The following is a 16,751-nucleotide window of genomic DNA, read 5'->3' on the forward strand; positions in this document are numbered from 1 at the left end:
GTCCTTGTCCCCTCGGCTGGCTGCGTCCCCGGGCTGCTGGCGCTGCGTTGGTTCCTCCACGACTCTCGTGCCCGGTTTTTCCTGCCTCCTGGGGCTGATGCTGGTTTCTTCTCGCTCCAGCGGTGCCTGCGGGGAGCTCGTGCCCCCCTCCCCTCCCCAAGTCGTGCTGCCTGCGCGCTCTCCCCAGAGCCCGCTCCCCACGTTGCGCGGCTCAGCTTCTCCTTGCCCCTTTTTCCAAGATTCCTACTTGTCCCTCCTTGCTTTTTCCCGAGMCCTTTAAATCACTGCTGTCGCTGCAAGAACTTGAGGAGGAGACGGGGACGGCTCCTCGTCCATCGCCTTGGCRCAGGGGGAGCTTGGAGCTGGAGGCCTCGGGCGGAGGCGAGGCTCGGAGATAAGCCACCGGCCATCCATCCGCTCCTCCCGGTCACCTCCGCAGCCGGCCGTGAGCAAGGAGCTCTCCCGGCCCCAGCAAGCCGCTGGCCGGCTGCGAGCGTCCCCCCTTCCTGCCTCTAGGGCCTGGGTGGCTCGAGTCCCCGCGGGCCTGGCTGAGGCCAAACGAGAAGCGAAGCGAGCGTGACTGCTCGCAGGCTGCTGAGCTCGGGTACCAGCAGGACCTCCCAGCGTGGGCCGACAGCACGTGGCGGGGGGCGCGGGATCTGCTGCCCCTGGTCCCCGCCTGCCTCCCCTGCGCCCATCACCTGTGACCGTCATTGCTGGGGACCTCACATCAGCAGAAACCGCTCTGCTGTGGAGTGTGTGCGTGTCGGGGGAGCGACGGCAGGGCATCTGCTCGCTTTAGGGATCAGAGACCGGAGATGATCTTCAGCTTGCGTTGGCTTGCTGGGGGCTCCGGCTGTCTTAGCGGCGCGCAGTTACGTCAGCAGCAGAGCTGGCCCTCGGAGCTCGCATCCGTGCCAGAACTGGCTGAAGCAGGCGTCCTGCCCGGTTAGGCATGCAAATAGCCTGATTCAGCGCTGCAAATTCAAGGTGCRATGAACAGCCTCGGAAGAGTAACCTGCCCTATGAGAGTTTTGTAATCCCTTGCTGCAATATTTCCTTCATACTGTTAAACTTCTGAGACGAGCTAAAAACGAAGTGCAAGGAACAGGCACCGTGCTCAGGCAGCCCTTGCCAGGTAACTCATTTAAGCCTCATCACACCAATGTGGCACCCCCAGAAGCCGAGGTAGATAGGAACTGCCCCCCTTCATGAAACAAGCCCCTGCACAAGGGCAGTGAGGGCCAGGGCAACAGGGGCCTGAAGACTGGGGTTAGGGTCTGTGCCTACCTGTTAAGTGACTGCTCTGCTGCCTTAGGTGTTTAGAGGGGAGACAAAAATGTGTTGAGTGATGAGAAATGTAGTGCCACCAAACAGCTGAGACACCAGGAGATGCACCCAAATCCTCAGAAGCACTCAGCTGTCTCTCACTCATTTCAGAAAGCAGATGCCAGGTCAGTCTAGGACTGGAGAATCCCCACTCCTCACTGGGGCAGCTGAGGTCCTCTTTGGTAATTACCCAAGTTAAGGCCCCACATGGAAGTTCTGCTCCGTAACCTGCACAGCACCTTTCAGTCTCTGGGTTTCCAGCCTGTGAAGGAGGGGGGAAGCAGCTGAAGGTCAAGGCAACACAGCATCAACCGTGCAGCAGCTAGAGCTTTACAATCAGTAATGAGAAGCTGTAGCTGACTGAAGATGATCAGCCAAGAGCACAGCTTTGTCCCCAAGCCACAGCTAGAGTGGACTGCTGAAGGAGGGAAAAAAAAAAAAAAAAAGCCAAAAGGTAGTTTTTAAGGCAGGCAGACTTGGGTCTTTTTCCTCTCCCCAAAGCAGGTCAGTCACTGAGCCAATTATTAAGTGGGAAAAGCGGGAAGGACCATCTGTTGCAGAAGCCATGATGGGACTACTGAARAAGCCTGATAGATGTTTCTGAGGCAATGAAGAGAGACCAGTAGACACTGACTACCACCTGCTGGTACCCAGCTGTCCACCTGCAATAATCAAACTAGGCCCCAGGAATTCTCTGAAAAATACCAAAGCTGTGCTGAAGTTGCCATACAAATTCTGACATGGCAAAACACTACTTATTTGTTCTGTGTTAGTCTTTAGTTAAAAAAAAATAAATAACCACACACCCAGTACAAAGATGATACAAAACATGATACCAGTGCAAGTTTCATGAAACTTTTTATTCAACAAGTATTTCATTATGATTCTGCCAAGATGATCAAATGAACAGCAAGGCATAAAAAACATGAAATAGTTAAGAGATTTTATTCTAATAGCTTTAATTACAGTGCTTGTTTGTCGAAATGAAAACTGAAAACAAGTATACAAAACAGTTGATTACTAATTGTGTATTGAAAGCAATAAAGGTTTCCACAACACTAAACAAACCAGTTCTGATAGTTCCTCAAGTTAAAGTTTAACAGCTCCAGCTTCTTCAGTGTTTATCAAAATACAAAAGAAAAGTAAAGAGGTCTTTTTCTGATGGCAAATCTGAACCTTGCAGTATGAGGGATGCCAAGGGTTTTCACACATATACAGATATGGGATTGTTCCAAAATGGGATTGAATACTTCTAGAGTGGAATGACTCTCCAAACTCTCATGCTTTTTTTTTTTTCCTAGACACTATATATAGATGTTTGGTGTTTTTCATGGCAATTTTTACTTAAGTACAGTACTTTCTGACTATAGAGCTTAGGACTAGTACAGGCTGTGCTTTCTGTGGAAAGGTTTGCCTTCTGGAGTGGTTTACACACAAGAAAAGTACAAAACACTTTAGACAAATACAACAGGCTAAAAACGTGACTTCCAGAAATTATTCAAGTTCAATGGAAGTGAAACCTCACCTGAACCAAAAGTCAGAAGTTTAGGATGAGTCTGAAAGCTCATCTAAACCAGCTCTGACAAATCTTATAACAAGTATGAACAAATATGAGCACATACTATAAGCTACATGAAGAACTAGAGATCTACCAATTGTAATCTGTACTTTAACCCGATGAAGTTAATTTGGTGTCAATCATTGCTTCACCATTTCAAAAGAATTAAAAGTCACCATATTAGAGCTAGAACAGCAGAAGTTATGTCAAACATACTTGTATGTTCAAGTGTTTTTACTTTTCCTTGACTATTTAAAAAAATACAGAATTCAGGTTAAAAACCAACCACCAAAATGGATCTCACAGATCTCACAACCCAACAGAGATAGTATTCAGCTCTACTGCACAACGACCACTGGCAACCCTTATGTTAGTCCACTTAAATCCCTTCCAAGTACTAAACAGTGAGTTGATTCTTTACAATAAAAAAGCTGAGTAATATTGCATAGGAGTACCAGAAACTGCCTCATTGGAAACAAAAACTATTTACATTAAATAAGAAACCTAACTGTTTTCAGGCTTGTATTTGCCACATTTACAGCATGGTGCAATATATACTGTGACAAAAGAAATGAAAACAGCTTCCGGCACTCAATACCACAAAGTAGCACAGTTTGCCACATTAGAGTAAAGCGAAGGGCGAATAGGAGGAAATAAGAGGGAGGGGTGGAAAAAGAGGGAAGAGGAAGGTTTATGGTTTCATTTCTGGTTTCGGAGCTGATTGGACAACCAGTCCAGTCCTTCATAGAGACCGTCTCCGCTAGTGGCACAGGTCGCCTGGATATACCAGTTCCTGTGACGAAGAGAATGCAGTCCAAGTTTGTCTGTGATTTCTGCTGCATTCATYGCATTCGGCAGGTCCTGAGGGAAATAAGCACAGTCATTTCCTTTCCTATTACTTGGGGAGAAATGCCTGCTTTCCTAAACAATTTTAATTACCAGCTTCAACATTAAAAGAAGTTAAGAGTTTTTAAGAGCTTCTCCTTCAGAGGAGCTTAGCAGACTACTTTCGCATTCAAGCTGTTTCAGAGAAACTCAGTAGATACTTTTGTATTCAAGTCATTTCCCCTACACTGACAAAAATCTCCAAAGGTTAAAAGCGTGATCACCCACTGCTAGTTGTATTATGGGCTATTTCCCTTAAGAAAACCAGAAGTTAGRTGACTAAATGTTTGGATTAAGTCATCATGTCACTCAGTGCTGATCCAAAACTGCTTACAATTCAAGGACTGTTTTCATTCACTTTCCATTCAGGAAATGGTTCCTGCCACAGCAGTTTTATGATTTAAGTTCAAGCTAAACTTTTATCATGAAGTGGTACCCAGCACCACTTCTGCTTATAGCCCACTTTTCCCTGCTACTAGGAAAGACTTATGGCTTCTTTACCTTCCAGAGCCTGCACAACTGATGAAGCAGGATGCTATCAACTTCTGCATAACTGGGGTTTACTTAGATGTATTTAAGATTTGTAACATCTGGGTTTAACCTACTTTTCCTTTTTTTTTTTTTTTTAATAATAGTCTCAGCTGCCTTTGTGACCTAGGAGAGTAAAGCTTACAGTTCAGCATGAGTACAGCAAAAGTCAACTCCCTTTTTCTGCCAACACAAGTTATGCTCTCAAGTACTCCCACTGCAGAATTAGGGAAGTTCCTGTTTTGGGTGTTCTGGCCTTCTTTCCTCCTTGGAGAAAGCTCAGGTGGGTACAACACCCCAATCAAGCCAATCTAATGTTAAACYGGTAGAATTCTCCACTAAAACTGAAAATATGGGAAATTTCATTACCCAACGCTGTTTTGAAGAGGCACTTTTGAAGTGAGAGGAGGGCAATTTAAGTTCTGTTGAAGACAACGAGCCCAGAGATTAATGGGCATTTAATGAGCGCTAACCTATTATGCTGGAAACAACCACGTCAAGTTTGTATCAACTAAGTATGCAGTGTGTTTGCAAGAGCTCTTACAGAAAGACATCTTGCTTGGGCATACCTGTTTGTTCGCAAACACTAATAAAACAGCATCTCTAAGCTCATCTTCTGCCAACATTCTCATAAGCTCTTCTCTGGCCTCATTCACTCGTTCTCTGTCATTACTGTCAACCACAAAAATCAAACCTAGAAATAAGCAAACAGTGAGAACCAGCAAACACCAGAAGTTATTTACAAGCAATAGCATAGTTCCAGAAGTGAGACTTAAGCTTTGAAAAGAAAATAATGCAAAACAGTATGTAGCAAAATGCACAATTTTCATCCTGTTGTAATTTCATGTCTGAGAGAAAAGTCTGCTCCTGCTGAGAGCTAGAGGAAACAAGTAGTTTGCTTACAAGTTCCAAAAATTGCAAGTGTATGTTTAATTTACATAACCACTTTATATTTTCAAGGAGCAGCAGTTCAAACTCCTATGACAAGGAGTCTGTATTATACATTATAAAGGCGTACCAGTAGAAGAAGTGACATGTCCTCAGTTCACAGGGCCGGTAAGTTTGTAGGAAATGACAAGTACTAAAAGACTCTTTTGAAGTAAAGGCAGAGGAGGTGCAACGCTTTCAGAGCAAAAGCAAAATTCTGAACTCTGATTCAGATGGACAAGGAAGACTGGTTCCTCCATTTCTTTCCACTCCTCTTTGAACCTGTACTAGCTTAATATAACAGCCAGCCGAGCACATGCACACACACAGACACACATTATAAAAACAATTTTTCCCTGAGAAAATATCAAGATTATCTGTGCAGGAGCATTAAAAAAATTTTATATTGTAGTTACTTGAACAAGTGTGAAGACTCACCTTGTGTGTTCTGGAAGTAATGGCGCCAGAGTGGTCTGATCTTATCCTGACCACCTACGTCCCACACTGTGAAGCTAATGTTCTTGTATTCTACTGTTTCCACATTGAAACCTAGGACAAAAATGGTGGCAAAATCTCAGTTAAGCATAGCTGTTCCTCCACCTACTGTATTTCCCTAGTCATGGTCACACTTTCCTCACTGAAAACATTATTTAAAAATTTAAATATTTAAAACAAGCTGAATCTTACACAAGGCCTCAGAGCASACGAACACTGATTCTCTGGAATCTGTTTCTGATCACCCTGTTCTAAGACAAGCCACCCTCCATTTTTCAGTCTGAACTTGATGCTACAACATTCTTAACAAAATTAGGGCGACTGCCCTTCCACAGCGCACAAAACGTTCTTCCACAACCAAATTGAGCAGTAAAAAAAAAAAAAAAAAAACACTGTCATTAAATCTCTTCCCAAGCCTTTAGATCTGKCTGCACTGYCTTCATGAYACAGCTTTAGTGGATKTTGGTACCAACTGGCACATCAGGGTACAGCACTAAGTCACTAAAATCAACACTGTGACAGTTAAGATACTGCTGCAAACAACAKGAATCAGATTTCAAAGCAAGTAGCTTATATAAATGAAAAAAAAATCTTACCTATAGTAGGAATAGTAGTTACTATTTCACCAAGTTTAAGTTTGTACAAAATAGTAGTCTTTCCTGCAGCATCCAGACCAACCATTAGAATACGCATTTCTTTTTTGCCAAAAAGGCCTTTGAAGAGGTTAGCAAAAATATTTCCCATGGTTGAGATATGTTCTCACTGGCCAGTAAGTCTAGAGAAAGAGATCACAGGATCACAAAGTTAAAACCGTTTGTGTTCTGACCACCAAATCAGCCACCAATAAAGCAAATGGAATATGAACTCTTTAGACACCCAGACACATAGTGCATTGTACTTCCCATACTGAAGCAATACAAACACCAGAGAAGCCAAAACTTACCCAAGTTAAAAGAAGTGGTTCTGAGCGCTTCAAAGCTTTCAGAAACTCTTTCAGACGTTTTAGTACCAGATGCTATTCTCAGACTTATTTGTGGCAGAGGTGAACCACAAATGATGCAAATGACTGCTCCAGGTACTTCGCCCCCCACTGCCATGGTGTAATGTATCTACTGCCTCAGGTGTTACTGTAAGAGATCTTTTTCTAATTGGCCTACAATTAAAAAGAAGTTTAAACCTAAGCTCTTATYTTGGTTGCTTAGTGCACTGATAGTTTCTTCTTTGGGCAGCACTGAGGAATASAGGAGGAAATTCAAAATACAGCTTGAGTTCTCTTCTACTCAAAACAGTTTCCTTCCTCTCCAACCCTTAGGAAGTGGCCTGCCAGCACAGTGTAAACACAAAACGGCATTACCGCATTACCTTCATTAACGTTGAAGACCTTCTCTAGAAAGCAAGCCAATGTTTACTGAAGCTCAATCATCAAAAATTAATAACTGTATTAAGAGTCAGGCTTAAAAATGAATGCTTCTTTGCTCACTCAACTATTCAGTTGGGATGCTCATAAAGGATTAGGAATACCCAGARCTTCCTGTTTTAGGAACCAAGGAAGTCGCCTCTTGATTTCTGTACTTACAGAACACTCACTGTGCCCTTGGAATGGGATCCACTGCTACCTATTTCCACAGCTTTTTAAATTAAGCTTGCTACTATGCCATTTACAGCAGAGCTTACCACCACCACGAGAAATATTATTCTGCTACTATAAGACATGCAAATTTATATAGTAGCTATAACAGTAGTACTTTATATAAAGCAGCCTTAAAGCTTYACAGCAAAGCAGAGAGGAGAATGTTACATGGCACTAGTGACAACTCTCACCTTTACTCCTACTGTATCTAGAAAGTCTCAGTAAGTTTGAAAAGAGCCTGAGAAACTGAAAAAACAAATCTGAGATAGTAGGAACATACACRGTCAGGACGTGTAACATTCAGGGGCTGGGCTTCCTGTGAATCAAGTCATAACTTAAAGGGTAGYATTACATTTGAATCACCTTGAAGATATTCAGCACTTCACAATGAAGTTGTAAGCCTGAAGCAGAATTCCAACTAGAAATTTGCTTTACAGCACATCGATTTAAGACAATTAAAACAAGTTTTGAACTGAAAATTTAATCACTGCACCACAGACCAAGAAGTCTTGSTCTGCTTTATTTAGCCCGATGCTAAGAATGGATGAAGTTTGGCTTCCTCATTTAATCCAGACCTAAGCAGTTCTGCTGTTCTCAGGAAGTTCTGCTCGAAACAAAATTTAACTCAAAAAATTCAGCGCTGTAACACTAAACTGTGAAGCTGCCTCTCTGCAGAGACATGTGACTTTAAGTCCACAGTACACTCCAGAGTTCCTGAATGACATCAAACATACCACTTCAGCTTGCTGAACAGACTTAAGTCCAAGATGCATTTGTTTTTACATGATTGAAACCTGATAGGATTGAAACTTTAAAACTAAGCTGGCTCCTCTATGAGCCAAGCAGGGCAGTCTACGGCTTAGAACTGAACAAAAGGTTTAGAAGTTTTATTATGCCACCATTTCCTTCATATTTCTGAAGTATAACCATGAATATTCAGCTGCCAGTTGACTATACGAAAGCTGTATAAACAGAAAAGTTAATTAGAAAGTAGAGAAAGCATTTCTACAAGAGTCCCTATTTATCCAAATCACTCTTTCAGACAGCAGGAAATCTCACTCCTCAGCAGTCAACAGCAAGTCTTGCTGGGCTGGAGAGGAGGAAGGTTATAAAGCTTTCCTTTGTCTGGCTGTTCAGGCTGCTGCTATTTTCTACTTCAGCTGAAAAGCAGTATTTGGGTTTGAACTGTTATCTGTTATCACAGCTGTTATAACCGTCCAAAATGAGTTTAAGAACTTCTGCAGYAAGACAAATTTATAAGGCCCTACAAATAACGTGTTTGTTGTTGTTGTTGTTTTTAGTTTCTGCAGGTTTAAAAGCCTAACAGGTTAGGTTATTAAATGCTCAAGGTCAACAGCTGTAATCAAGTAACACAATTTAATCTTTTCTTTTACATTCACAACATCTCTCCGTCCCTTGCTAAAGGCACATTCTGGGCTTCACAACTTGCTGACACTTGCCAATATTATTAGTAAATCCCATTAGACCCTTATTCTCTTGGTAACTAACTATTCCTGCAYCAAGTCCGGCCCCGCCACAGAAGCATATTACTCAGCTACTTTCATAGCACTCCTCCTCCTTAGTCTGATTTTCTGTGAAGAATGAGAAGTTAAGACAGGTTGAAGAACTTTCTCCACTTCCTTCTTGTTCCTTACACATTCCCACTACCCAAACCGCTTCTGCARCTACTTTGCTACTCTAAGGTATACAGCAATCCAGAAAGTCTTTTTTTTAAAATAGAGAATGGAAGTTTTTCCACAGATTTTTATGTATTTAAGTATGTTTAGATGTTTACTGGAAAGTAGCAGCATCATTATTTCCTAAAAAAGGAAAAATATTGTTAAGAGAAGCCCATCTGCAGAACTCCCACAAGCTGTTGTGGTTCCCACCAGAACGCTTCTTGAATGCTGCTGGGGCAAAAGAGGAGGCCTCTCTCCAACACCTGCAACATCCTCTAACCAGCAGCTAAAAGTTTGCCTGCCCTCACAGGAAAGGAAAATCAGCCTATCCATCTGACAACACTTTACAGACTTGTTCACATTTGTGATGAGATGGTGAAGTATACAATCATGCTTATTCCTATATGTTTTTCTATATCGCACTCCTCTCACTACATCATCCCTGCCAGTATGTGATTAGTTTGTATTATCTAGACATAAGCACCTTGAGTTCCTTCCTCAGCATTAATAAAAATCCTCAGCCACATCACTATCAAAACAGTGACGGATTATTTCCAATAGTCAGGTCTTTGCTTTTTCAGCCAGTCGTGCTGTCAAACACAGCCCCTACTGCACTGGAAACTGCTGCCACAGTTTAGAACTGCTTCCCATGACTTCATTACCACTCGTTAATACAACTCAGCTGAGGGATCATGCGATTACTTCTAGTGTACTTCAGTGCAGAGTCTGCTTAGTTTAATTCTCATTCCAGTCAGTTAGGACTCCATGAACACACTGAAAATACAGGGAGATTTAAGATACCCAGTCACTTTTCAGGCACCTTCAACTTTTGCAGTCTTGCCTATATCAAGATTTGATAATATGCCACCTACATAACATAGTGAAGCGTAACTTCTCATTTTCCCTTACACCAGATTAAATGTTGTAACTGGTAAATTAACAGTTTTAGAGGCTTAACAAGTTCAAAAAAAAGTCTGAAAATATCAAAAGACTACAGCTTACGAGTTACTACTTCAGCACATCTTCAAAAGAGGCACCTATAAGGCTAAGCAGAAAGACTTGTGTATGAGAAGTAACTACCCAGTGAGCAGCAGGGACAGCATTTCTGCAACCTGTAGTCTGTGGACACCCTCACTGCAAACTCAGTTTCTAAAAATGGAAGCCCTCACTCCTCACCAAACCCAAATCACACCAAAATAGAATCACCTTCTTTGACTTTTGTTTCTCACTGTTAATCCAAGCACTGAAGCACACCTTAACATATTCCACTCCACCTCAAGATGTGCACAGAGGTAAAAACCTGTTAGGCAGGTTCAGTTAAAGATATACTGTGTCATTGGTAAACAGCGAGAAAGAGACTCACCGCTAAGACTGCAGTTTTGTGTCAGGAAACAAAGCATTTAACAGCCTATTTTCTGCTGAGTGATACATTGAGATAAGCAACTAGGAGTACAGGCAGCCTTTTCCAAAAAGCTTCAGAGCGAGCAGAGTTTAAAAATGAATGAACAGTCTGCAGCAGTGGTCAGTCTGTGGTGTCTGCTGAAGTGATACAGCAATTAAATTAGAACTTGCTTCTATTCATTATAGATCGTCAGAATAAAAGCTGAGGAGYATCTCAAGACTAAAGATAACTCAATGTCTAATCTGTTGCAGCATTTTGTAGTTAACCATGCCTTAATGCATGTCAGTGTCATTTCACCCAGTCTGCTTATTTTGAAAAGTCAGCTCTGCTTGTTGATTTCCACACTAGATTGCTGAAATGCTAGCGAACAAGCTACACCACAGATASGTGACCAGAAGGGTGTGCAATATATTAACGAAGGTATAGCTGCATCTTGAAATGTCACATAATCTTAATTTTGCACCTCCAGAAGATTTTTTTTTTTGAGCACATGAATCAAACCTCACTGAGCAAAAGTTGTAACAAATGGCCTGGTTTCACTCAGATTTATATCACTTTTTGAAACATACCATAGCAGATGAAATCAGAGGCTGAGGTGAAAGATGTCATATGCATTACCTAATTGCATAAATTATGCCTGCAATATAAAAATACATTTCTCACTTCTACATATCACCACTTACCACAAAGACTTCCACGGCAGAAGTTCTGAGCGTTATTTTCTCACATCAGTATAACAAAGGTTTCTGGGCACAWTCATTTTGTCAATCTGCTCTCTATAGTAGATGAATACTAGCAGCAATTAAAATCAATCCCCCCAAAAGCTTAATTGTCTACCTACTCCCTTCACTATACACTCTGAGATACAGAAGTACAGAAGACATTCGCTGACTTTGGGAACTATCAGATCTCCATTAGCACTTTCATACCTTTTTCTTAATGCCTATTTCACAAGCAGAGACTAACCTACTAGAGACATACAGCATTACAGTTCAAATTAATCAAAACATCAATGCTAAAGCAAAGGTCAGTAAAGGAAAACTGACAGGAAAACTGTCAGTAAAGAGTGAYATTTTAGACACAGGTTTAACAAATTCCCCCCCCCCTACCCTGAGCTCCACATTACAGCTGTAATTACATATGTTACTGCTCTACTGAGCATTCACTGTAGCTTGTTCTAGTTGCTTAGATATCCACAGTAAATAAAACTGGTGTGCTTACGAAGACAACTTACTGTCAAAAGCACATGTCTCTGTTTAAAAGTAAAATCAACTCTACATTTTCCTAAGCATAACTCCACCTCTAATGCAACTGAAAACAAAACAYATGGATCCTAAACTGATATTAACACTTAAACTGGTTAGTCACAAGAAACCAAGAATTAATCCATTTGGTATTTAATAGAAATATTAATTTGGAATTTAGTCATTCAGTATCAGTCATCATATGTCTGTTTTACAGCTTTCTGGAAGATTTTAAGTTAAAAGCATAGCATGYAAAGATACGGTAAACAGAAAAAGCAAAATATTATATACAAAAGATAAAACCTATAAATAAAGATGATGGATAAAAAAAATCCAAAACCACTTTCTCCCAAGTTCAACAACTGCTTTTTATATGTGCAAGAACATATAAAAAATTTGCACCCAGGTACAAACTGAACTCAGCAGCYTGTTCTTCACTATTTAAAGACTGTTTTATAAGAGAATGTGAGAAGTTATCCAACAAGGATAAGACACTGCAGAAATTGTAGTATTAATCTAGGACCGTTTCACAACACCACTCAACAGGCACAGACAGTTAAATACAGCTGCATTTGCTGAACTTGAAGAAATTTCTTTGCAGATTTARATGTGCTGCTACAGCAAATTAAGAAAAAAAAAAGAAACTCTTGATCAAAACACTTTTTATACAGCTATGGTGGCCTGATACATTACTGCTCAAATATATAAATATTCAACTATTTTACAAGTTTTTCACTGGCCTTCCACATCTATTAACCTCAATGAAAGATGATTAAATATCAACAAGCCCTTTAATTCCAGTGTTCAGGACTCTTAAGTTAACTTAAAACAGGTTTCATCTGAGTTACCTGAGACTTTAGCGCATACTGCAAGTCATTAAGTACAGATTAAGTTTAAAAGTTAAGAGTAGCTAACCATTATGTTAGGTTCCTTCATCAACATGGGATTATTTGGGGATTAAATGCCACCATAATAAAGGTGATCTCAAAAACCTCTTTCTCAGAGCTTGTCATCCCTTGCAAGTCCCCACTCTTTTTTAGTAATATCTGTTAAAACCAGGGGAATGTTAACTGATCAATACCAACCACTGCAGCAATTTTCTCCATGTCACAGCAAAGGTGCTTGTGTCATGTCTGAAATGGAAGTGTCTTAAATGATAATGTTATTACGTATTTGTCTTTTAGAGAAGATTAGAGAAAATAAAGTGCTGATTTGAAGTGTCATGCAAACAAAAATTAAAGCTATATAATTCTACTCMCATCCAAAAATGTTTAGATAGATTTGGCCACTTAAGTTTGCAATYACCAACTAAAATCATCTAGATGCACACTGCACGTTCAGGTCCAATGGAGAACAAGTCAGTGAGAAATCAGGCAAAGAAAATCCAACACAGCTATTCCTCACGTAGCATCTTCATTCAGCTTAAATAGGTTGAACATCTTGCTGTTTATACACATTACCCCACAGCATTTTCCAAATACTGTAAGATTCTTTCGAGAATATGGGGATCAGACTGGCAGAAAATTAGAAAACAATTGCATTTGCAAGCTCAGAACAAGGACAAAAGAACACAAAAGAGAGAAAGTTTCCTTTGGAGTGATGCACTGTTTTCCAGCTTATCAATCTCTAGCTAATGAGGGCCTATACTACAAGAAGTCACTCATAAAATAACATGCAAAAACAAGAAAATACCAGTGTCTAGCAAAGAAGAGATGGCAGGCTGCTTAACTTGGTATTCAAAAACCAAAGCTGATTTATCATCTTACTCTCACCTTGAGGAAGAGGAAGCAAGCTACTTGTTTCCCAGCAAAATCTGTAGCTATTTAAAGCAATTATATATTACCACGCATAACTCAAAAGCATGCAACACACAGGAACAAAAAACACATCTGGTCCCTGAAATATTTTATTTAAAAGGCTGACAGTTGGAAAAGTACAGAAGCCACTSTTCATTTTTAGATGAAGCACATTCACCACTTTCCTTCAGACTGTCTGTAACTGCTCAGAAAAAGAAGTGGTGTTGACAATGCAACTGTGACAYCTAAGTTTTAACTGCAACTACATCTGTACCTGTTAAACAGTGGATATTCTTACTACCATGGGAACTGCTCATTACAAAGCATTTTTTTTCAGGCAAGCCTTGTACAGTTTGAGGCTAAAATATTTTTATTAAAATTTAAGCCAAATAACCTGTTATCATTTCCACTAACTGGAAAATAAATCAACATTTACACTTTTAGTAGAAATAGGAGAAATTTGCATGASAGCTTCAGTAAAATTGGTTTTTGGTTTGGGGAAAATGACAAAGCAGAACCTACAACTAGCTATTAATTACCTATGAATTACATATGAATAAGAGCAATATTAAACCTCAGAGTCTTATTAGAACCAAAACATCAGCAGAAGTRCCACAGTCTCAATATTTGCATGGGCTAGAAACAAGAAATAAAATTGGATATATGCAAGCAGAAAGAACAAAGTGGTCAATAATACAGAAAAAACAGCAGTTTTAGTAGGAAGCTGGTTCTAAACTTTACTCCTCAGTTAAAGAAAGGGAATGATAGCTGAGAATAGTGCTAGCTGTGATACAAGATCTAAAGTATTTCAGCAGCAAAACTTTCAACAGATTTCYAAAAAGAAGCAAAACTATTCCTCTTATGTTTGCAAAGTCTATCCACTGTAAGATATTAAAATGCTTGTGAAGGCTGTCGAAATCTGTAAGAATTCTAGCCTRGAAGTTATCTTTGCACATCTCAGCAGTTTCTAAACTGACCTTTTGCTTTCAAAGCAAGATGCTTCTTTAACCCTACAAATTCTGCTATAAGCCTGCATTTGAGCTTTTCCATTCCTCAGCAATTAATGTAATCAATACCTCATGAGATAACAGTGCCTCAGTGAGATGTGTGAACACCACTACTTAAAGCAGGTTTTCYATCAGATGTAATTGAAGCATAACATAATTCGGTCAGTTAGAAGGAGGACCAAAATCCAACCCTTTACCTCCTCCCTCCCCCTCCCGCCCACTTTGTTTGCCTTGAAACAACTGTAACTCTAGTCCTGCCCCTCACTTGGCAAGCATGACTAATGCACACAAGCAATTGCGTGCACTGGTCAAGAATGCAACCACTTTTGCCCAGTTCCTTTTCAGATTTGGGCAGATTGTATTTCATGACTAGACAAACTCCAAAATTCACCAAATGCCACAGCAGGCACYGATTTATACTCAGAACATTGCATTCAGACATTCACATTATAACTCCATTCCATGTTCTTATCATATGATCTGGCAATTATTATGTATATCAAACTATCACAGCAGTAAGGGTTGTTCAGAGTGGAAGCGACATCTACTTGAGCCATTTTTCCTCCTGATGCTCTGACACAGTAGAAGGGTCAATAAACCTGGCAAACAAGGAATTTTAAGAGGTTCAAGTGAGGTAGGTTTCCTCACCCTTTCACCCAGTATAATTAGCACAAATGAGAAAGTAGTCCAACAGGGTTCTCGAGCACTGCAGACAACACGCGTTTTTAATAGAGGAAATAAGTGGCATCACACCAGCCTCCTAAATGTAAGTTTCAGAAAATCCCTTGCTGTTAGACTACGACTACTTCACACTGACAATTTCATTACAAATTTCATAAAGAAAAGCCAAGAAACAATTCTCAATTCAGCTAGAGAAGATTCCCCTTCCCACCCCACCCCCCAAAGTTCTTCAAATCGGTAGTAAAAATAGTAATAACTGCATTGCCAAATGACCTTGGACAATTCACTTCAACTTCATTTCTCTGCCGGAAAGATAAGGTTAGCAGAATATTCTTCAAAGGGGTGTTGAAAGACTTATCACTTACAAAACAAAGTTCAAAGTATTTTATAAATAGTTCGTATTTTAGCTATTGACAAAACTACATTTGAAAACAAGACTCTGGACACAACTCTAATCAACCTGTGGAATTTGGTTTGGCAGGAACCTAGCAGCAGAKCAACAAGGTCAATGTCAAACACAACATTTAGGCAGTTTTATGACCCGAGAGAGATTTAGTTATGTTCGATTGGGGCAGACGGATTCCTCCGCAAGGAGGTTCTCATAGCTAGCCTATCATTTCAACAGACAAGGGATATCAGCCCATAAAGTATCATGTTAAATGCTCACAGAGGCAGGACATAGTACTTCTGGCCGCAGCATAAGATCCTTCCAGGGGGATCTACCAYGCCAAGGAAAACTGACCTTCTGGATCACCAAACCCAAGCAATGGGYGTCAAAAAGAGTTTGTTCTAGGCTAAAAATCAACTTACCTGTGCCCTCCTAGCCTAGCACGAAGCCTGACACCACAGCTAAGGATTTATTAGCCAAATRACCTCTCTTAGGAATTTCCCCCGAGCCTCCGCTCCCCTCCTAGACCACGSGAGCGGCGAGTTCGGCTAGGAGAAGGGTTTTCGGGAAGGAGGAAGCGCAGGAAAGCTCTCGGGCGGGGCAGGCCGGAACGGGGCAGCGCGGGGCGGGCGCCGAGGCCCATCCCGCCGCATCCTGTCTAATCCCTCCGGCAGGGGGAGCGGCGCCGGGGCCTGGCGCAGAGCTGCGGCCGTTTCCACCTCCTGCTGCCCCGCCTGAACCCGAACCCGAGCCCGAGCGCGGGCCGAGCCACCCCGCCGAGCGAGGGCCGTGAGGCGGCAGCGCCCGGGCCCGCAAGGCCTCACCGCCGCCTCCTCAGTGCCTAGGCCGCGGCGCCTCACAGCCCGTCGCGGCAGCGGGCAGGGCAGGGCAGGGCGGGGAAGGGGCCTCGGGTTGAGGTGAGGGCGGCGGCGGCGGCGACCTACCGGCGTCGGCTGCTGCCCCGGGCCGCGGGTCTGGCTGTGCTCGGGCGGTCCCGCTCGGAGCCGGCTCCCCCCCTGCCGCTGCCGCCGCCGCTCAAGCCTCTCTCCGCCCAGGCACACAAGATGGCGGCGCTCGGCGGCCACGTCAGTGCCAGCCCCGCGCGCGGCACCACGGGTAAGCGAGGAGGGCGAGCGGGAGGCGGGGCCAGCCGGCGGAGGGGGCGGGGCTCCGCCTTGCGGCCGCGCAGGGGGCGCCGCGGC

At 42.1% G+C, this 16,751-nt stretch overlaps 2 protein-coding genes across 3 annotated transcripts in view; one reads left to right on the top strand and one right to left on the bottom strand.

Annotated features, from left to right (window-relative positions):
- The window catches only part of CUNH1orf35 (chromosome unknown C1orf35 homolog), a gene marked incomplete at its 5' end in the record, with an annotated part of 2,185 nt that extends 1,478 nt beyond the window's left edge, over positions 1 to 707 (top strand). The window contains one exon of the mRNA XM_085302798.1: positions 517 to 707. Coding sequence (XP_085158924.1) covers positions 517 to 707 — 191 coding nt within the window. The remainder of the gene's footprint in view (positions 1 to 516) is intronic.
- Positions 708 to 2,162: 1,455 nt separating this feature from the next.
- On the bottom strand, positions 2,163 to 16,644 carry ARF1 (ARF GTPase 1). 2 transcript variants are annotated; one of them, XM_085302772.1, is made up of 5 exons: positions 16,494 to 16,644; positions 6,319 to 6,497; positions 5,666 to 5,776; positions 4,870 to 4,994; positions 2,163 to 3,748 (listed from the first exon to the last, which is right to left on the bottom strand). In XM_085302772.1, the coding sequence occupies exons 2-5, from the start codon at positions 6,464 to 6,466 to the stop codon at positions 3,587 to 3,589; spliced, it is 546 nt and encodes a 181-aa protein (XP_085158898.1). In that variant the 5' UTR covers positions 6,467 to 6,497; positions 16,494 to 16,644; the 3' UTR covers positions 2,163 to 3,586. The 2 variants fall into 2 exon arrangements, with proteins under 2 accessions (XP_085158898.1, XP_085158899.1); XM_085302773.1 differs by lacking the exon at positions 16,494 to 16,644 and adding an exon at positions 15,972 to 16,129.
- Between the last annotated feature and the right edge of the window lie 107 nt (positions 16,645 to 16,751).

This window comes from Rhea americana, unplaced genomic scaffold, assembly GCF_003343005.1.
Source record: "Rhea americana isolate MKP2758 unplaced genomic scaffold, rheAme1 scaffold_192, whole genome shotgun sequence".
Classification (NCBI taxonomy): domain Eukaryota; kingdom Metazoa; phylum Chordata; class Aves; order Rheiformes; family Rheidae; genus Rhea; species Rhea americana.